The sequence below is a fragment of the Corylus avellana genome, chromosome ca2 (genome assembly GCF_901000735.1).
Source record: "Corylus avellana chromosome ca2, CavTom2PMs-1.0".
Classification (NCBI taxonomy): Eukaryota; Viridiplantae; Streptophyta; class Magnoliopsida; order Fagales; family Betulaceae; genus Corylus; species Corylus avellana.
Window position 1 is genome coordinate 32,772,696 of NC_081542.1, and position 21,884 is coordinate 32,794,579.

Below are 21,884 nucleotides of genomic sequence, written 5' to 3' on the forward strand. Positions count from 1 at the left end.
AGAAGCTCCGACAATTCCAGCGAATCGGGATCCAAAATAGGGCCGCAAATGGGAATTTGAACCACAGCCGACCCTGAAACCGACCCGGAAACTGACCCAGAAGTATGCCCATCATAACCCAAAAAAGCAACCCTAATCCGCACCTTTGGGCTTCTCACCCAGCCCGCCAAGGATTCGGTCCAACTTATCACAGAAAAACCCTAATCGCCTCATCGACTTGTTCCTTCTAACCTTAGCTGCCGCCGCCACCGGAGACGAGAAGCTTTGCTCAATCAAAGGATGAGCTTTCTCCATTTCGTAACAATCCATCGCGAATCGTATTTCCACTCCAGCGTTCCCCATCTCGAAACAGCTCGCCACCGGGAACAAGTCAATCTCCTGCGACAAAAGAAGCCGCGCCCCAGCAATGTCTGCCACCTCGCAGGAAGAAGAGCGCAACGCTTCGACGAAAGACTGTCCATCTTTTATCCCCGGAGAGGAACTCTCATAATTCGAAAACCCTGGAGAACTCGCCTACGCAGCCAGCAATGAACGCAGCTCCACCATGAACCACCGCCAACCCCGCCCAGAACGGGCCTCTAGGATCCAAATGATACCTTTCCGTTCGTCCTCCAAATAGGCAACCACCTCCAGGAATCTCCCAACTTTGTTACTACCCCCGCTCACCGACAAAGACTTCCCTTCCTCGCTAAATTCAAGAAACTAGGTTTTAGGCAACCTCTTCTGAGACAATTCAAGAAACTAGGCTTCCCAATCAAGAAAGACGAGAAATCTATCAATTCTATATCAAGAGGGAAGATCCCGATTATTCGACCATGTAAAAATTCCACCTACATGGGGAATATCCATGAGACCCTGATCAAAAATGAAAATCTGAGAACTCCACTAAAGCTTGACAAAAGCAAACTTCACATCTCTCACATAAGCAAGATCCCACCAGAAGACCCTCTCGAATCTAAACAACATCAATCCACGTGTTGGCCACCCCACAAATTACGAACAATGCTATAAGACATCCTCAAGGTTAGTTTATTGAAAATGGATAACATTTCCCTTCCACTCTCTGTCAAATTGCTCACTTTTAGGCATTTATCCCTCATTCAACCCTCTCACATTCCAAGATAGCAATTTAGGGTTCAAAAGAAATCAAAGAAACCCATCCCTTTAGCTCTACCCCAGCTAGAACTACCACCTTTAAAATCATAAATTAAGTACAAGACAATCATGTTAATTCTTTGTTCTCTCTATTAACCAGGTTTGGGATGCTTTGGGTTATGCCTTGCAGGGTAAGGGACTTGTTCGATTGCTGGTGGACTGGAGGGCATTCTCGAAGTGCGGTTGTGTGGAAGATGATCCCTCTTTGTCGTATGTGGTGTTTATGGAGCGAAAGAAATGTTAGATGCTTTGAAAATTCCACTAGGACTTTAGAGGAACTTATTCATTTTTTCTTTTTCACTCTTTACTCTTGGACGGCCGCTTGGCTAGCTCCTTTAGTGATTAGTTTTTTTTTACTTTCTCTTTCATTTTTCTCCCTCTTAAGCGCTCTCCTTTTATACTTCCCGTGTATATGGGTTGCACCCCTCTGCACTTTTGTTTTATATCATCATTACTGATCAAAAAAAGAGCTAGAGGCTGAATCCATCTGGAAGCAACTTGCTTCGATGGCTATAAGAAAAGCCATGAGCTCCTCTTCAAAACCCTCACACGATAACCTCACATGATGACGAAATTCCTTCATTTTCCACAAGACACAAGCTTAACGTAGCGGAAGATTAAGGTAACTAATCAAATAGCAGCATCTTTGATTCTGCAAGGAGAAGTGTCTTCGTCTTCTACCCAAAAAGATAAAAAAAACCAGCAGGCTAAAAGAAAGATAAAACTCCGGAGAGTATTTGAGAAATAATTCTCTGATTTGATAATAATTCAATGAGTTGAGTTTTACATAATAAACAAGCCTATTTATAGAAGATAAATACTTGCAGAGAAAGTAAACCTACTTCTAGTAGGAAAAAGTAAATCTAATCCTAGTAGAGAAAGTAAATTTAATCCTAGTAGGAAAGTAAACATAATCCTAGTAACAATAATAAACCTAATCCTAATAAGGAAAGAAAAAAAATTAAAGCAAATCTAACCCTATTAAGGAAATGAAATAAAGTCCAAATAAAATTAAATAAAATCCTAATATAAAATTGACAATCAGCGGGAATCGTGACAATCTTGCCTTTTGTACTTCCATTGTCTGAAAACGGATAAAATTCTGATCAAGTGGCGCTGCTCCAATATTATTTTTGATATTTTTCTTATTTTCGTTTTTACCGAAAATATAGGTAAATATCGTCCTACATCAGACACCCCCACTTGAAAAAAAGTCGTCCTCGAGTTTTCTTTAGGACATGGCATGCGCAGCTCCTCTGCATAAATATATTTGGAGAAATCTACATAGATTTCACACATTTTCTCCTTTTCGTCCTTTTCCATAAAAATTCCCCCAACAATTTCTTCATGGACGTCATCTTCAACTTCACCGTTATCTTCCAAAGGATCGCCAATTTTTGTGGTGATCGTGATGAGTTGCACCTGTGGGGGAGGAGGTTGCATCTGTGGTGGAGAAGGTTGCACTTGTGATGAAGGAGTTTGCAACTGTGGTGGAGGAAGTTGCACTTGTGGTGGAGGAGGCGGTAGCTGTTCCTCCATTGATGTAATCATTGGAATCAATGATGGTGGCTGCACATATGTTTTCTCTGACAACAACTCTACTTCTTCAACCAACTTAACATCTTCCACAACTTCTTCACCATAATTAAAATTCTCTTCATAGGTGAAGGACCTATTTGGAGAGTTTTGAAGATGATTATGGACATGACGAAAGTGGCTTACGTCATCCTCACGGAATCGGTCAACATAAGGATACCGAACGGGTTCCCTTCGAATCCCATAGTCATATGGTGGTAGGAACCGAGCATTGAGTAACCACTTCATCTTGGGCCAAGATGTCACGAGTCTTTTTCCTTCCCTAGATCGAGAGAGCTTCGACCATTCCCACCAAGCGGATGCTCCACCTTTGAGCTTATAAGCCACCAACTTCACCTTCTTTTCTTCCGGAATACACATGTACTCAAAGAATCTTTCTACCTCCATTATCCAGTCAAGGTAATCTTCAATGTGAAAATAACCATCGAATGAAGGGAGATCGATATTCATCTGGTACTCCCGGGTGTCTCTGTGATTCCAATGGGCACGCATCTGCCTGCGTTCAAACGACTCGCACAACTGGCGCACCTCTTTTTGCATCATCTGCGCCGTCTGCCGGAGCTCTTGGAATTCAGCTCTCAAAGGAGCCTCTAATCGCTTGATGTATCGCTAGTAGTCAGATCTCGAAACATCTCTCTCACAAACGGCGTCGTTATAGAAGTTGTTGTAGTATAAGTTGGCCATCGAATCCGGATAATGCCAGCTTGGATACCCCATGAATTTGGCTCTTGAAAGAGCCTCTCCCCTACAAGCAGCGTTGTTGGAGAAGTTTGTCACCGTTGGGCTGATAGGCCATGATCAAGATAAAGCCTGCTCTGATACCAACTGACGTAGCGAAAGATTAAAGTAACTAATCAAAGAGCAGCATCCTTGATTCTGCAAGGAGAAGCGTCTTTGTCTTATACCCCAAAAAATAAAAACAAGCCCGCAAGCTAAAAGAAAGATAAAACTCCGCAGAATATTTGAGAAAGAATTCTCTAATTTGATAATAATTCAATGAGTTGAATTTTACATAATAAACAAGCCTATTTATAGAAGATAAATACTTGTAGAGAAAGTAAACCTACTTCTAGTAGAAAAAAGTAAATCTAATCTTAGTAGAGAAAGTAAATCTAATCCTAGTAGGAAAGTAAACATAATCCTAGTAACAATAATAAACCTAATCCTAATAAGGAAAGGAAAATAATTAAAGCAAATCTAACCCTATTAAAGGAAATAAAGTCCTAATAAAATAAAATAAAATCCTAATATAAAATTGACAATCAGCGGGAATCGTGATAATCTTTCCTTTTGTATTTCCATTGTCTGGGAACAAATAAAATTCTGATCAAGTGGCGCTGCTCCAATATTATTTTTGATATTTTCCTTATTTTCGTTTTTACCGAAAATACAGGTAAACATCGTCCTACATCAAAGCTAAAGACTCTTACCCAAGCTATTGAAATATTACCGAAGAGTTAGGGAAGCCAGGGGCAAGCCGGCGAAAGATTCCTTAGTGTTGGAGGAGTTGGAGATTCTCAATGCTCCTCCGTTGCAATTTCAATCCTTGCCTACTGCTGGGTTTTTTAAACAGCTATCTTCTAAGGCTATTCATATTGGAGCTGCAGCTAGGATTAAATTGGAGACTCTCAATGCTGAGGTGGGCTATCCGGCGAGTATTCCTTGCTTGGTGGTGGAGGATGCGGTGGTTTCTGCTTCTTCTCCTTGTTCGCAGGGGCTTGATCTGGCTGTTCTCAGGTCTAATAAAGCATTTGGGCTGTCTTTGGGGGTCTGCAACTCTAACGCCATAGCTGTGGAAAATGGTCTGACCAAACCACAGAAGTGGCTGCTTGAATGGTTGAGGGAAAGTGTAAAGCACGATGAGAAGCATTTGGCGTTTTTGAAGGTCATGGAAGAGGATACACATCGAGCAAATAAGGTTGCACACCCCCCGGATGGTGTTGAGGAGTTGGCGTTGATGTAGGAGGTGATATGGAATTGAAAGGTTGGGCAACCTCGGACTAAGAGCAAGAGAGAGCTGCTAAATTTAGAAAGCTCCATTAACTATGGCATAGCTAGCGGGCCTTCTCGGGGAAGGAAGGGCAATAATATGGTTTGATGGGTTTGCTTATGTGTCTTTGTGATCTTTTTGTGGGAGCTCATAGTGAGCTTAGGGTTAGAAACGTCACCACAAACACCCACGTCAGAGTGCCAAGAGCTGAGAACGACTGTTGTAGCCTCATCACCAATGAAATCCAAAGGTTGGAGAGTGAGAGAAAGGCTGATTGGCTGTCCAAAGACACCACCAATGAGAGGATTCTCAATGTTTGCACCCTCAATATCCACGGACTCCCCTTCTGAACACCTCCCACACAAGAACCGAGGTCAACAAGACTAAATGGTGAAGCTACTGGAGAACCAACAAGCTGGACAGAGCTTGTGCCCAGGCCCTTTCCAGAGGAAGAGGCAACCCCAACCCATGACTTAACCATCAACTTAAGAGTGATTTAACCCTGGCCCAAAATGCACGTTTTACTTAGGGGGCAATCAGGCTACTCCATTTTTTGCAAAGTTAGATTGGCCAAACGACAGTGATTTTGGGCCTTGGGCTACAACAGAGGTCTTTTTAGAACGTTGGACCTTCGCCGGTTTATTGGACTTCAACACTTCTGCGTTTTTTATATCATTATTACTTATCAAAAAAAAACAACGGCTTGTTAAGATCCAACCCAAATGACTCTTGGCTCATGTCCAACCTCTCAATAACCTAGTACACTTCCCCCTCTTAACAACTCTAGCTGGTTTCTTAAATTTTGAAGGGCCCCACTGACATCCTTACAACCCCTTGAACCGCTCCCATGATTACGCATTTTTCACCAGCACAAAACCTAAGATTCAATGTGTCCCCAAGCACTCCAGGACCATTGGCCTTTTGCACTTCCAACATAGTATCATCGGGTTGGTTGTAGCCCTCCCTAAGTGATGCGGTGCTTGTCATACACTGCCCCAGTCCTACCAAAACCTTGAGATACAACCTATTATCAAGTTATCAACATCATATGTCGGCGCACACACCACCGATGCCATTGGACGCACATTTGAGCGAGACGAAGAGTACCACCAAGGGTTACCCTAGGATGAAGAGCTTTTTAACCATCGCTGAAATATATCTGGAAAATGTCAAGGATCTTCCATAACTCGAGAACAAATGCTGACCATCCCCTACCACCTCTGCCTTCTCATACAACCACAAAGCCCCTCCAATAGCTGCCTCCACATTCCGCGACAACCAAATATCATCCAAACTTCTTCACACACCATTGGGCGATAAAGGCTTTAGAAACTACCCTAGAGGATCTCAAAAACTTCTTCAAGGCCTCTGCTAGAAGCAAATCTTCCATGGTGGCCAACAACCAATTCACGCTAACTATACCAGGGATATAGAGCGCACGATGCCCTTACTCCTTTCGAAAACTCATTAAGACTAAAACCCCCTCTTCTAATGCAAACTCAAATGACTTAGCTTCCATGTAGAGCCAACTCGAATAACCCATTGCAGAATACCAAAAAGAACAAACTACGCTAATGCCATTGCTAGAGAAACTATCAGACAGCTAAGGAGAGAGAGGAGAGGCAAAAAAGGCATTTTTTGATGGCTTAGTAATCAGCCAGCATTACCATGTAGGATGATGCATGGATATGAAAGAGAAATGTTTGGTTTCATTCTCTGACACATCTCTTGTCAATCTCCATACAAGAGATGTGCAAATACACCATTGAATATGTGAGACCCACACATGGGTCCGATAGATTCAATGGATGGTTTAAAAATAAAATAAAAAAGGGGCAAGGGCTGTATAGGAAAATGACACCAAACACATATCGCTATGAAATGGGAGTCTGATAATTATCACAACTAAGGAAAGAGTATTGATCACTCTTACACTTCCTATGTTTTAGACATTGCAGTCTCTTACACGAAACTACAGCCAAAGGCATGTTTAATCAAAGTCAAGCAACATTAACTTCACCAAATTCGCAGCTTAATAAACTTTCCTACTCTATTATCAGAAACAAGATGTGTGACATAGGCGCACAAAAAAAAAAATGCTTACTAATATAGTTAACAGTCTAAACACAATCTCAGGACATCTGCAAACAATTACTCACAGTTCTGAGCAATCCAATTATGACAGGAAGAAGATGATCTCGAAAATTAGTGGTCTCTTCTTCATCCAACTTAACCTGCTGACATGTCAATTCAGTTATCAGTTCATGGCTTCATCCAAAATTAGTCTTGGAAGTCACAAAAATTCTAAATAAAATACTTGTCAAAAACAAAAAACAAAAACAAAACCAAAAACAAAAACCAAATACAAAAAACAAAACCAAAACAAATAGGATACAGAAGCAACTGTACAATGAAAGAAAACAGTGAACCAAAATTTCAAAACATGCGACTGTATGCATGTTAAACACGAGGAAATGAAATGAATGCAACGATCAAGGCACCCAACCAAACAAGTAAAAAAATCATCTTGTATTTCAGGCACCAAAGGCTCCAAATAGCGAAACCATTAGAGTTGTGAACGACAGGAGGAGTCTAGTATGAGCCAGACTTATGAGCCAAATTTATGTTTACCAAGAAGGGGAAAATTGAGGAAAGGGGAGAAGCTGTAGATAAAATAGAAGACAGATAACTCCAATCTAAGATATGCTAAAAATAGAATTGTCAATCAGAAAGGAGGTTCTAGTTATGAAAATGGTTGGGAATATTAGAATATAATATTACGGCTATGAGGGCAATCTTATAGCATTAGAATATAATATTACAGTTATGACGTATATTAGAATATAATATTCCTTTGATGGCCTTATCCGAATTTTTCAGGCCCAACAGATATATGGCAGAAAAGAATATATAGGTGCAAATGGGATTATGATGTTATGCTAAAGCAAGTGATCATCAAAAATTTGAAACATAAGCAACAACTGAAGATAATCCTAACCCAAAAGGTAACAAACAGAACCACCACTGGGTAGATGATTGACAGCTGCTTGTGGAACAAGATGGAACATTAGTAGCCAAGACAATGATACTTGCATATTAGGATCAGCAGTCAGCCTTTTATGTAAAAAACTATAAATGAATGTAGAACTTTGAGTAGAATCAGAGTGTTCCAGCTAAGATGAATGTTTGTTTCATTGTCCAAACTAGAAAGCCTTCACAGGCTTGATATTATTGTCTAGTATTCCCGAATATATTAGCAATTGAAAAGGACATTCAAGACATGTTTCCTCTGATCAGTAAAAAGCTCCCAAAGGAGAACATTACAATCTCTAGCACGGATGCAAGATTTGTTAAGTGTACCAAATAGAAGAATCAGTACATTAAATTTCAAAGGCAGAAAAAAATTTAAAAATTATATATATATATATATATATGCCACTGAGCTTACATCATCATCTTTCCCATTTATGGGAACGGAAGCCCTTGCTTTCACTTGGGACAAAATTACCACATCTGAACCTCCAGCATCATGTATTGAAGCACGCATAAATTCTGCTGAAAGAATGCTACAAGAATAAATGTAATCAGTTACTGTTGACGTACACATTCATATCTCTTTTTTATTTTCATTTAAATGAAATAGTTAGTCTAGAAAAGAAGCAATATGTCAATCAGTAATACTAAGTTTTGGCAGAACTGAGTCATAGAAAAGGGCCAAATTAACCGTAGGTCTGATTAAAAATCCAATATATCGAGAAAAGTGTATTTCATGAAATTATGGCATGCAGAAGATGGTGTAAATTATGAAAGATTATATACAAAACAAAATTTAGTGTCTGAAAAAAAGAACCTCAAAAACAAACCCAAACAATCATACAACTAAGGCAAGCATACCAAATTTCCAAATTTTAACGCATTATACCTTGGCCAAAAAACAGATCAAAAGAAAAAATATACATGAGGCAAAGATATAAACCCACTAGAAAAATAATGTATTCATGTGCTTATTCACATAACCAGATTCACTCTATCGAACAGCTCCCAAAAGTTATTTGATAGACAATGAAAAATCAGTTAAAAGAAAGAGCACCAGAAATAAAAAAGGCCCTAGCAAACAGCACATGGAGGAACAATCATGGTTCTTAAAACTTAATTCCACGGGATAAACCCAGTTTTTGGGTTAAACTGGCTGTTGTCAATAAATTCTTCACTAGTCAAAATATATAAATACAGAGCCAATTTGCGGAGGGGAAAAAGGAAAATTGTTAAAAAACAGTATGCAAAAATATGATATTCATTTGAATAGTAAATATACATTTTATTGAGCAATAAAATTAAGAGAAATAACTCAAGTACATTGGATGTTGTAATCGAGCCAAGTCGAGCCAAATATTAAAAGTTCAAAATTGATTTATTTAATTTTATTTCAAGTGTGAGACGAGCTCAAGCCCTCAACAAAGATAGATTACATATTCAAGCAAAGTTCATTTATTTTTTAAAACAAATTCAAACAAGCAGGTTGATTAACTTATTCTTGTCTCAGACAGACTAAACACCATCACTACAATTTTATAGCTTTTTATAAATCTATGCTAATTATTAGTTAATTATTATTTTTTTCGTAAGTAATAACTTAATTATACTTATAGTTATATCATTCAAGTTTATTAGATATTATGATCTTACAAAAAGTAAATTTACCGCCTTGTATCATTTGAGCCCATCAACTATTTCAGCCCAGATCTAAATCTCATGTGGAAAGTGAGGAGCATTAGGGCATACTCTGCGAGCTCAGGTGCAAACGCGAGCTTGAGTACTCATTCGACTCATCCCACTATCGCCCCGATAACTTTGAAGGAACTCCCTAGAGGCAATGCCACTCTTTCGGATGGAGATCAAAAAGAGAATCTAAGCATCTTGAGGGGTATCTCAATAAAGAGTCTCTCGATAGCGGTCTACTGTCAACGTTGGTTTAGGATTCCCAGCCGCCACTAGCACTTCAAGCACCCTCCTTTAGCAAGAGCCTCCACTCCAATGACTTAGTTACTAAGGGAGACTCATATGTAACCTCATTAGTCGGCAAGGTTGAGCAATCATAGTCTATCCCCCAACACCCAAGTTCAGCAGTTACTAGGGATTTAAGTAGTGCTAACAGTCTCCACCTCTAGGCATCCCGATTTTGGTTCCAGTTACGGGTGACAATTCATGTTCACATATCAAGTTTGGGTCGTGTCTAAGCATAAATATAAGACTATATAAGTTAACCCTAACCCAACCCATTTAATTAAAGGGGTCAAATCACTCAACTCTAACCAGCTAATTTCGTGTTAGGTCATGTTGGGTTCGCAAGTAGAGTAACAAATTGTCAACCCTAAATAGCATGTCTGGTTCAAGTCACATCGAAGTATAAATATAAAGATTATATAGGTCAACCCTAACTCGACCCATTCAATTAAACGGGTCAAACTTCTCAACCGTAACTAGCAATAGTTCATGTCGGGTTGGCAAATCAAGTCAAAAATTTCTAGCCCTAGTTCCACTATTATGGATTCTAGTCTTGGGAGGATGCCTAGCCTTGTCAGGCATGTGAATTTTAGCGTCGACATGGCTAGTTGCTAACGGCATTCGGGCTACTAAAGCTAATGCGATAGCCCAAGATATGTCTATTGTACTTAGTATGGGTCAATTAGGCACTAAGGCATCTTCAAAGTCCCCTTATTGGGTTCTCGTGGAAAGCGGGAGGAAATGGGTCCCTTGTTGAGGCTTTGATCCTTTCCTTTTACCTTCTCTTTCTAGGTAGGGGGCGGGAAGAGAGAGAGTCAATGTTGGGTTCGAATTGGGTTGTGTAGAAGATAATTGTCCACGCATTGTGGAGACAAGGCACTGTCACACCCAGATTTGGAAGTTTACAGGAGCCTATTTTCTATGAACCTTTGAATTCTTTCCCCCTTGTGTAATCGAAGAACTTGATTGTTAAGAACCAGTGACATCAAATTGAGTACTGCAAAAAGTGATGGGTTTTTATCGTCAGATGCGGCTATCATGTGAGGGGTTTGAAGGCAAGCTCATGGCCTTATTTACAGCCTTCGAAGCAAGTCATTATTAGAAGGAATTGGCTTCCAACACCAAATGAGTTAATAGAGGTAAAAGATAATTAAAAAGAATGGCTTCCATTATCAACTATGATTTTTTAATGGTGGAAGTTCTAGTTGAGACAGAGTTAAGATGAGGGTTTTTTTTATTCTTTATTAAGCCTAAGTTGTTATCTTGAATGAGGGGACAAATGCCCAAGGGCCGCAATTTACTCAAAGAGTGGAAGGCAGATGTTGTTTGTTTTCAGAAAACTAAATTGGAGCATGCCTTGTAGTCTTGGGCATAGTTTGTAGGGTTACCAATATGTGGGTCAGTGTTGCTTAAATTCTAGAGGGGCATTCATTGGGAATCTACTTATGTGGGATAGGAGAGTGGTTGAAAAAGTCAAACAATGTGCGGGGTAGTTTGTTGTAGGTTGTTCCTTTGGGTTTTGAGAGTGTAAATGGTCCTAAATTTTGATTGCTATTTTTTATTTTTTGGTAAGTAATGTTGATATAAAACAAAAGAGAAGAGGGGCGCAACCCAAATACACGGGAAGTATAAATAGAGAGCGCCTAAGAGGAAGAAAAATGAAAGAGAAAGTCAGAAAAACTAATCACTAAAGAAGCTAGCCAAGCGGCCGTCCAAGAATAAAGAGTAAAAAAGAAAAAATGAATAAGTTCCTCTAAAGTCCTAGTAGAATTTTCAAAGCATCTAGCATTTCTTTCGCTCCATAAACACCACATAAGACAAAGGAATCATCTTCCACACAACCGCACTTCGAGAACGCCCTCCTGTCCACCAACAATCGAACAAGTCCCTTACCCTGCAAGGCATAACCCAAAGCAACCCAAACCGACTAAAAATAGTATGCCAAAGAGCACTTGCAATCTCGCAGTGAAGAAGAAGATGATCGACTGACTCTCCGTTCTTCTTACGCATACAGCACCATTCCACTAGCACAAAATTCCTCTTACGCAAATTATCGTGAGTCAGAATTTTGCTGGGGGCCACAGTCCACCCGAAAAAAGCCACTCGCAACAGCACCTTAGTATACCAAATACTCTTCCAAGGAAACACCTCATGGTCGAAGTTGGACAAGGCCTTATAGAATGACTTCACCTCGAACTTACCCTTCTTGGAAGAGGACCAGCAAATACGATCCACAATACCAAGGGAGATCTTACAAGAGTACAACCAATCAAAGAAAGAAAGGACCATATCCATCTCCAAATCCTGGACAGGCCGCACAAAAATGACATTCCACTCGACGACCCCATTCCTCCAAGTAAAATTATCCTTCACCCAAGCTTCTTTGCATCTAGCAATACTGAACAGGGAAGGAAAGGCATGCTTCAAAGATTGTTCCCCACACCAATTCTCATGGCAGAAACGAACTTTCGAACCCACCCCCACTTCAAACCGAATACCTTTGGCAAAAAAGTTCCAACTTGTCAGATATGCTTCCATAAAACCACACCATGAGAGCCCGAAACCTCCTTCATACACCATCCACCATCCTAATCTTCATACTTGGCTTTGATAATCTTGTACCAAAGAGCCTCACTCTCATTTGCATATCTCCAAATCCATTTCCCCAAGAGAGCTTGGTTAAACTTATGCATCTTCCAAATGCCAAGACCACCGGAGCGCAAGGGACGACAGACTTGATTCCAACTTACAAGATGCAGCTTAGGCTCATCTCCCATCCCTCTCCACAAGAAATCTCTTTGGACTTTCTCAGGCCTTTTTGCTACACTCATAGGAATAGGAAACAGAGACAAAAAGTAAGTCGGAAGATTAGACAATATACTCTTAATGAGAGTTAATCGGCCTCCCTTAGAAAGATACATTCCCTTCCAACCAGCCATCTGACGCTCCGTCTTTTCAGTCACATCATTCCACATAACCGTATCCTTATACGATGCCCCAAGAGGCAGACCCAAATACTTCATAGGCAAAGCAGCAACACTACACCCAAGGATATAAGCTAAAGCCCCAATGTTCTCCACCTCACCAATAGCCACAATTACTGACTTTCCAAGATTAACTCTCAAACCCGAAACAGCTTCAAAACATAAGAGTATAAGGCGCAAATAACGGATTTGCTCGAGAGAAGCTTCACATAAAATCAAAGTATCATCAGCTAATAAAGAGAGAGAAACCACCAACTCTGAGAAGACCCTTTCTCTCACAGAGAAACCAGTCAAAAGGCCTTGCTCAACAGTCGCATTCACCATCTTACTCAGGGCCTCCATAACAAGCACAAAAAGTAATGAAGGGAGAAGATCCCCTTGCCGAATTCCCCTTGAACTGTTAAAGAAACCTTCCAGAAAACCATTCACAAGAATGGAGAATCTTACCGACAAAATACACCACTCTATCCAAGCCCTCCACCTCTCACCGAAACCGCACCGATGCAGCAAATACAAAACAAAGTCCTAGTTTACGTGGTCATAAGCCTCTTCCAAGTCCAATTTGCTAAGAACACCTGACACCCCTAATCTCATACAACTATCCACACATTCATTTGCAATGAGCACAGAATCTAAGATTTGACGACCACCGATGAAAGCATTTTGAGAGTTGGAAATAATCTTACCCAAAACAGTTCTCATCCTATTGGCAAATACCTTGGAAACAATTTTGTACACCCCTCCACCAAGCTAATGGGCCGAAAATCCTTCATCTCCACCGCATCCGCCTTTTTCGGAATCAAGGAAATAAAAGTTGCATTCAAGCTCTTCACCAACTGACGTCTTCGATGGAATTCAGCAAAAACAGCCACAACATCATGTTTTACTACACCCCAACAAGCTTGAAAGAAAGCCATGGAGAAGCCATCCGGACCCATTGCCTTGTCACCCTCCATACCTTTTACCACCTACCATACCTCCTTTTCTTCAATCTCTTTCTAACCAATTATTATCCTCCTCATCAATGGACAAAAAAGACTGGTTATCCATTCTAGGTCTCCAAGTGCTTCACTCTGAATATAAGCTTTGATAGAACTACACAATATGATCTTTTACCTCAATGGGATCGTCGAGCAAGACACCATTGATACAAAGCACTTCTACACGATTATACCTACGATGAGAATTAGCCACCTTGTGAAAAAACCAAGTATTTCGGTCCCCCTCCTTCAGCCACAAAGCTCTCGATTTTTGACGCCAATGAATTTCTTCACACAACAAGGTATTCTCCAATTCTTTCAACATATCCGCCTTTTTAAGCTTCTCCTCCTAAACTAAGCCCCTAGACTCTGCCAAAGCATCCAACTCCTGAATTCCTTCCAACAACTCCTTCTTTTTCCTCCCAATATCACCAAACAGCTCCTCATTCCACTTTTTCAAATCTAGTTTAAGGGATTTTAGCTTATTAGCTAAAACAAAACTAGGTAAGCCCTCAAATAAATATGACCCCCGCCAAGACTTGACCTTGTCAACATACCCTTCAAATTTAAGCCACATATTCTCAAATTTAAAACACTTGTTACCTCCGCAAGGAGCCCCACAGGCCAGTAACAAAGGGAAATGATCGGAGAGTAGACGCTAAAAGTCTTGGTTGTTATAGAAGGTTTTTATGGGAAGAGCGGACCGGTTTGCTTAATCGGTGGGACTTGTCGTGGAGCATTGGGGGATATTTTAATATCACTCGTTTTCCTAGTGAGAGATTGGGTGAAGCCTATTTTTATCCAGTTATGGTTGAATTCTCATATTTATTTTCAACCAGGGTCTCATGGATATTCCTCTTGTAGGTGGTAATTTCACCTTGTCGAACAATCGGGATCCTCCCTCTTGGTCTAGAATAGACAGATTTCTAGTCTCCCCTTATTAGGGAGGCCTAGTTTCCTGAAGTGTCCCACAAAAGGCTGCAAAGACTTTGCTCGGATCACTTCCCTATTCTTCGTGATTGTGGAGACTTACATGGAGGTAAGGCATTTCAAGTTCAAAAATATGTGATTGAAATCATAGGGTTTCGTGAAATGAACAAAACAATGGAGACTTCTTACCACTTTCAAGGTTCTTCGATTTTTATTTTGGCTCACAAACCAAAGGCTTTGAAAGCGGATTGGAAAGTCTGGGACAAGGTGTTTGGCAATGCAGAGAGACAAAAAATGCTTCTTTTGGATGAATTACACTTGATCATTTGAAAGAAGAAAGAGCTATATGTAATGAGGAGAAAATGAATGCTTTACTATTAGTGAATTGGGTCCACTCTTATGGAGGAAGGAGTAGGAGGAAGAAATCAAGAGCATTGTGGCTTAGAAAGGGTGACAAGTGCACTAAGTTATTTCACCAATTGGCCAACTTGATCAAACGAAATAACTCCACTGAATCTTTGATGGTTAATGGTACAATTTCTACTGATCATTCTAAGATTAGAGAGCACATTGAGCAATTCTACAATAGTTTGTATACCAAACAATTTAGTTGGCGGCCTCATTGGATGGTCTTTCTTTTGATTTCCTTGGTGACGTTGAGGCTAATTGGTTCGAGAGGGCATTTGAGGAGGATTTTGAGGTGGTGAATACACTAAACAATGATAAGTTCCCAAGCCCAACGGTTATTCTAAGACGTTCTTCCAAGCTCGTTGGGATGTTTTAAAAGAAAATAGTATGAATGTTTTCCATGATTTCCATGCTATAGGCATGTTTAAAAGAAGTCTTGATGGAACCTTCATTGCTCTCATCCCCAAAAAAAAAAAGGGACTATTGATATTAGGGATTTTTTACCAATTAGTTTGGTGAGTGGAATTTAAAAATACGTTGCCAAAGTACTTGCCAGCAGGTTAAAAACAGTTTTTCCAACTCTTAGAATGCATTCATCAAGGGAAGGTAGATTCTAGATTCTGTTTTCATTCTAATGAACGTCTTGGTAGTAGGATCTGATATAGGGAGCGAGGTGTTCTTCGTACATTGGATATTTAAAAGGCTTAGTATGATCATGTTGATTGGAGTTTTTTGTTGTATATGCTGAGTTGTGGTTTTGGGAAGAAATTGTGTAATTGGATAGTTCACTATATCTTCAATGCGATTTAATGTTTTGTTCACTACAAAAAATCAATATATTTGATGTGATGGAAAAGTGAAAAAAATTTGTTTTGTAGTGATTTTTTTTATTTGAATAGTAGTAAAAAGTGATTAATGCGATGTAAAAAGTAAGAATGTTGGGAGTTAAATTTTTTTGATGAATAGTAACAAGCTCTTGCCAAACGGTGCCTTAGTGCCAGTACAATGCTCTAGCCAAGACAACCAAAAACACTTCCAAAAAAAATTATTAAGTAACACCCTTTTTCAATAAGATAACCACACACAGAGAGAGGTGGCAAAAAGAGCACTAGTAAAGAAAATTTAGTGCATTAGTTGATAACCTACAATGTCAAAGGGCACCTATTGTGTATATATCTGCATAAATCATTCTTCCTGAACTGAACCCAATTGTCAAAATGGTCAGTTTGGCCCATAACAACATATAAACATGAAACGGTCCTGCAATTCCAAAATGCACGATCCACATTGCACACTCATGAGCATACAAAATTTAAATACATATAAATTTTTTTTTTTTTTTTTTTTTTTGATGTCAAAGAACCTCTCCAAGGCAGGGCCCTTCTAACCCACCCCTGCAGAGTAAACCCCGATCCCGTGCACCGCACCCTCAGAAGTTTCCCTACACGGAGCTGGTTAAATCCTTAACTTTTCACCAGGGGGTGTGACCCCAAGGAATTGTTTGCACCTATGAGGTGTTGAACCTTGGACCTTGAAGGGAGAAACCCCAAGACCAAGGCCTCCACCACATGGGCCAACCCCTTGGAGTTTTTAAATGCATATGTACTAAGAAAGGAACTACTGAAAAATAGTATCTTGATGGGGGCTAGATCTCAGATTAAGAAAAGCAACATAGACAAACCCCTAATACAGCATTGATCAACATATCCCATCTAGGGCATCAGCTTCTGATGAATCATAGACCAATATTATCTCTTTCTTTATACCATAATCAAAATTCTTTCCACATTCTTCCTTGTAAACTCATTCCACTTTACTCACATTACTCGGCCTCAAAGGTTCAATCATTGGTTTTAAATGTTCATCACCAAATATTTAAAATAACTATTTTATCCATGAATGTGAATATTTTTCTTGCTCATTACATTTTCTATTTTTTTTCCATCCATCCATCTCATCATCCTCCTTCCTGCAACATTAGACATGTTCAGTGATGAACAAGAGTGGATCACTGAGGGTATGATGTGCTCATGCTATGAAAGGAAGAAAGGAAATGGGAGATGATGCTGAGCAAAAGCCAAAAGATAACCAAACTGTAGGGGAAGATAGCGCAGTCATGCTTAAAGCAAGTAAGGGGGATTAAGGAAAGGAGTCAAGGAGCATGGCAGCAAGTGCAACTGTGTGTGGTTCTTTGATCTTCAAGTGGCAGATAACACAGCCATTTACCTAGTGAAGGACTACTATGACATGAAAGTAGAGAAGTGCAAAAAATAAAGAAAAAGCATTCATAATGTGGATGGCAGATATTTCAAACTTACTAGACTTATATATGCATAAATGTCCAAGCAAACCAAAGATAAAGAAGGGACCAAAACATCAGGCGAGGAAAATAGTATTACAAGGCACAGAAATGACTCTTCTGGCCCGAAAGGACAATCCTACCAGCTGGATCATTCTGATACAATAGGTTTCAGATACTTGCTACAAGCAAAACTCTGGTTCAGGATACCCCTTTATTTCAGCATTCGTGCCAGCTTGGCAGCTGTTGATTATTTTTTCTATAGGATACATAGGTCATTCTTGGTGCCATTGTCCTTGTAGCTCAATACTTCAGTGTTGATACACAAAAAATACAGAGAGAGGTTTTTCAACTACCCAGCAATATGTACCACAAGGCGTGGCTCCCATTTCATATAGCCTTTTAATGAAATTATTCATTCACTTTCAATATAACTTTGTAGATTTCACCACACCCCACAAGTACAAGTCAATTTAATTCTGCCTCGATTTTAGGGCAGACAAACTACTTTACCTTCTCCTCTTTAATGATCAATCCAAGAGAACTAAAAATAGACATTTTTGGCTATTTGTTGGCCACCAAATTATTTCCACATTCCTAATTCTAGGTATTATTTACACCACATTCCATATAAATTGCCTCCACACTTGATATCCTGCAATCATTCAATTATAAAGTATCTCACCAAAGTTCTAGTCTATTTTTCAATCTTCTCTTGTTTCTAAAGAACATTATAAAATCAGAGAAGGACAAGCACCCTGAGCCATTGTTTACTCACATCCCCTAGGAGGAAAATGGAAAAAGGGAAAGAAACAAAAACAAAAACAAAAAAAAAAAAAAAAATTCCAAGAACACAATACTCTTTGTCCTACATCCAACGAGAGATTAAACATCCCCACCCCAACCACCAAAAAAAAAAAAAAAACTGGAAGGACAAAAGCAAATGAGCGAATAAGAGAATCCGAAGCAATGCAAAAACTGTGGCACATGTTTCTTCAAAATCCAGTGTTACTATTTTTACAAATATGTACCTGTTTATAGACTCTATTGAAGCTGCTACATGATCTCGAAGGTGACGAAAACAGTGTAAACCTGTAAGTTCATCCCCATCCTATCAAACATAAAGAAGATCAATAAGAAAGATGAAAGTGGTTCTCCAACTGATTCTTGTCTCCTTTCTACAAATGTGAAGCGCAAAGGTATTTACTTTCAACGATAATGAGTAGGTGATACGTAAAAGCAATTGGGGGAAAAATAATAAATATATAAGAGATGCTAAAAGCGATTACAATAACTAAGAGTCAATTTAAATACAGCCATCTAAACTGGAAATGTAACAAGAGGAAAAAGGGATGTAACCTATTCTATATGTTTATATCTGTGCAACTATTCGCTATTCATTAGAACTAGGTCAAGAACGAGGAAAAATGAAAAATAAACAAAGAGTACTCATAGATATAATAGTCAAACTTCAACCCTGAGTTCTACAAGTCCAATCATCCCTAACACAAAAAGCAGCCACTCTCCGGATATTCCTACAACATAGCAGCCTTTTTTTTTATAAGTAATCAAAATATCATTAAAACTGCAAAAGATGCAACTCAGGTACACAAGAAGTATACAAAACACTTGACTAGAAAGAAAAAGACAGTCAAAAGAACCATGAAAAGAAAGCAAATAAGTCGAAACCAGCTGCCCGGAGGAAAAGAGTATTGAAGGACTTTAAATCCACCACCATCCTCTTACAGTCTTCAAAACTCTTGTCATTTCTTTCCCTCCAAATACACCATAAAAAACAGGACAGCACAATCTACCACACTACAACTATTTAATTTGCCATAGTTGCAATTAAAAATTAGAGATTTTTCTACCTCTATTTGAACCCTCCAGTCTTCGACCCGTAATAAGTCTAGGGTAAACACATTTCCTAAACTCTAGCCCATTCCCTTGAACATGCTGTAGACAGCTCCATAAAACTCGGCATTACCATCCTCAATTACAGCCACATCTTGAGACCAGAAAAGAAAGAATGCATGACATAGGAAATAATGATCTTGTGAATGATTCAAATGTTTAACTTTATTCAATAACGAATATAGCCCTCGGCAGTTGAAAAATGCACCGAATATGTTTCTATAGTTTCCAAGTAGGCTACTAGTAAACAATTGTTTCGGTCAGTATTTTTCAGTGTCAGGAGAACCTAAAACCTCATGGACTCACTCACTTAAAGCATCACAACATCCTCAGCAATGAGGATCATAAGAAAGCAACCTGTAAGAGAATTGCATGCATGATTCACAAATGGAGTAGCCTGTCCAATTCAATTAAGTAAAATGTCTAATTCTTGGTTCTTCTGAGTAGAAGCAAACCCTTCTTTGTTTTTTAACACTAGTTGGGACTTCCACCAATTGGAATGAAAAAATAAAAAGAAAGTATGAAATAGATCACAACTCTCTAACGAAAAACTTTGATAAACCATGGAACATCAAAAAGAAGAAAGAAAACTTGAACTTGAACCTCGAGAATAGCAACAAATAAAAGGATTCCATGAGTTGAGAGCATACCAGCAAATGCTGCAAATCATCAGTGATGTCCAAAGCTCCGGCACAATCTGCAGATGCAACAAGCTGTATGACAGAAAAATGTATCACTTATAGCATATTGACAAGCATCAATAAAGCTACTACCTATGACTCAAACAAAAAAGATCTTTAACAGGTTCCTCAAGTTGACAATCTTAAGCCATGACAGAGTAATTTCATAACCAGAGTGTTAATAAAGGATATTTGTGGAATAAACGAATTACTCTGTGTTATAAAAGTAATTTCATAGTCAAAACTCCATTGTTGAAATTCTAAGGAAAGAGGATTATGAGTGGAGATAAATTCTGTAAGGTCTGTAGAGCATGTGAGAAGGGTGAATACCAATTTAAGAGCGGAGAGAGCCTGGTTGACGTATAATATGAGCGTCAGTTTCTGCTGAAGAGCCAACAAGTTGGTCCTCGTGGCATTCAAGTCCTGAATCAGTCTGGCGGAGTCCACCAAATCCACATCCAACAGCCTTATCGTCTCCTTCAACTCTCGAATGCGACTACACCCCTCCACGATCTTAACATTCAAGTCCTGCAGCTGCCCCTGGGCCTCGAAGAAGGAGTTGGAGCGCAGAGAGATCTCTTTCACCAGGTGAAGCTCCACCACGTCCAGGTACTGCGTCAGCTTATCCTGCAGCACCAGGTTATCCGTCACGTTCGAGAACGGGCACGCCGCGCGGAACGTGCCCCCCTCTTCCAGCGCGAAATCCTCCTTGAAGAAGAGCGCGGGCACTTCTCGCAGGCACGCCACCAGCGCTTCGCCTTGACCGCCGATGCTCTCCAAATCCACATTCTCTTTGCTCGCGTGCTTCCGGATGTCCTCGAATCTGTGATAGGGCTCCGAAATCGAAGCCAAATAGCTCTGGAAATCGGATCGGGAAACCTCGCAGGAGGAGGTCAAAGACACGAACTCAGGAGGGGCGACGGAGGAGGAGGAGGAGGAGGAGGAGTACCACCACCAATCCGATTTGGCCACGTGGGGATTGTTGAGGATGGATGACAAGCTCTGGCTACTCGAGAAGGAGGAGGAGGAGAGGATTTTACCGGCAAGCGCGGGAGATTCTTCGATTGATGGGGACCTTCCCAATTGGGAAGGCAGCGAATCCATATTCAAGATCTTAGAAGCATTTAGAGTTTGAGCTTCAAATTTGAAAAGATAATTCGATAAACCCTAGCATGAGATTGAGAGACGGCGAAATGCGATCTTGGACGTTACGCGATTGGATCTGCACGAATAAGGAAAAATCGTGCGAGAATTTGGGGCCTCTCTGTTCTTGGTGATGTCAGAAATGGAGAGCGAGAAGAGAAACAAAAATGGCGACTAGCGAGTGATTTGTAACCGGGCCGGACCTACTCTTCTGTTTATTAGCACTGAGTTGGATTAAAATTATTGTTATTTTTCCTCGTTTGGATGTTCATTTGTTCTCGTTTCAGTGGATTTTCTTTTGACTAATATTTACTGGGAAGGTGTGTTTATTTGAATCGCTTGTTTGGAACTGTGATTCCAAAATAATAATTTTAAAATGTGTGATTTAAAAATTGATTTTTAAACACATAGTTAAGTGTTAGGTAAAATTATGATTTGGCCTTTAAAATCATATTTTAGTTTTTAAAATTGTGCATTTTTAAGAAAGTACCACAATACCTATGATTTAAAAACGCTTAAAATTTATGTTTTTTAAATCGTAATTTTTTTTAAATGTAATCTCAAATATTCAAGTAGTAGGAATTGAAACAAACAAAAAAAAAAGTCACAAAATGCTCAAATTTTCTTGTCTATGCTTTTTTATTTGTAACTAAGCATTATTCTCTCTTGCCTATGATAGAGCACAATTCACAAATCTTACAAAATCTCTATTGCTCTAACTTGGGCTTACTAAGGGACCGTTTTGGAGTGCGTTTTTAAAAAAATAATCTGCATTTTTAAATCAAATTGCAATTTTGTAGT

The 21,884-nt window shown here is 39.5% G+C and overlaps 1 protein-coding gene across 3 annotated transcripts in view; it reads right to left on the reverse strand.

Moving 5' to 3' along the window:
• The window catches only part of LOC132168837 (vacuolar protein sorting-associated protein 54, chloroplastic), a 69,730-nt gene extending 48,442 nt beyond the window's left edge, over positions 1-21,288 (reverse strand). Inside the window, exons 1-5 of one of the 3 annotated variants that reach the window (XM_059579894.1) lie at positions 20,271-21,288; positions 19,911-19,973; positions 18,378-18,457; positions 8,190-8,307; positions 6,901-6,975 (exon numbers count right to left, since the gene is read on the reverse strand). In XM_059579894.1, the coding sequence (XP_059435877.1) occupies positions 6,901-6,975; positions 8,190-8,307; positions 18,378-18,457; positions 19,911-19,973; positions 20,271-21,044 (1,110 nt within the window). In that variant the 5' untranslated portion in view covers positions 21,045-21,288. Of the gene's footprint in view, positions 1-6,900; positions 6,979-8,189; positions 8,308-18,377; positions 18,458-19,910; positions 19,974-20,270 lie in introns of all 3 variants that reach the window. The other 2 variants (XM_059579893.1, XM_059579895.1) reach the window with 2 other exon arrangements.
• Between the last annotated feature and the right edge of the window lie 596 nt (positions 21,289-21,884).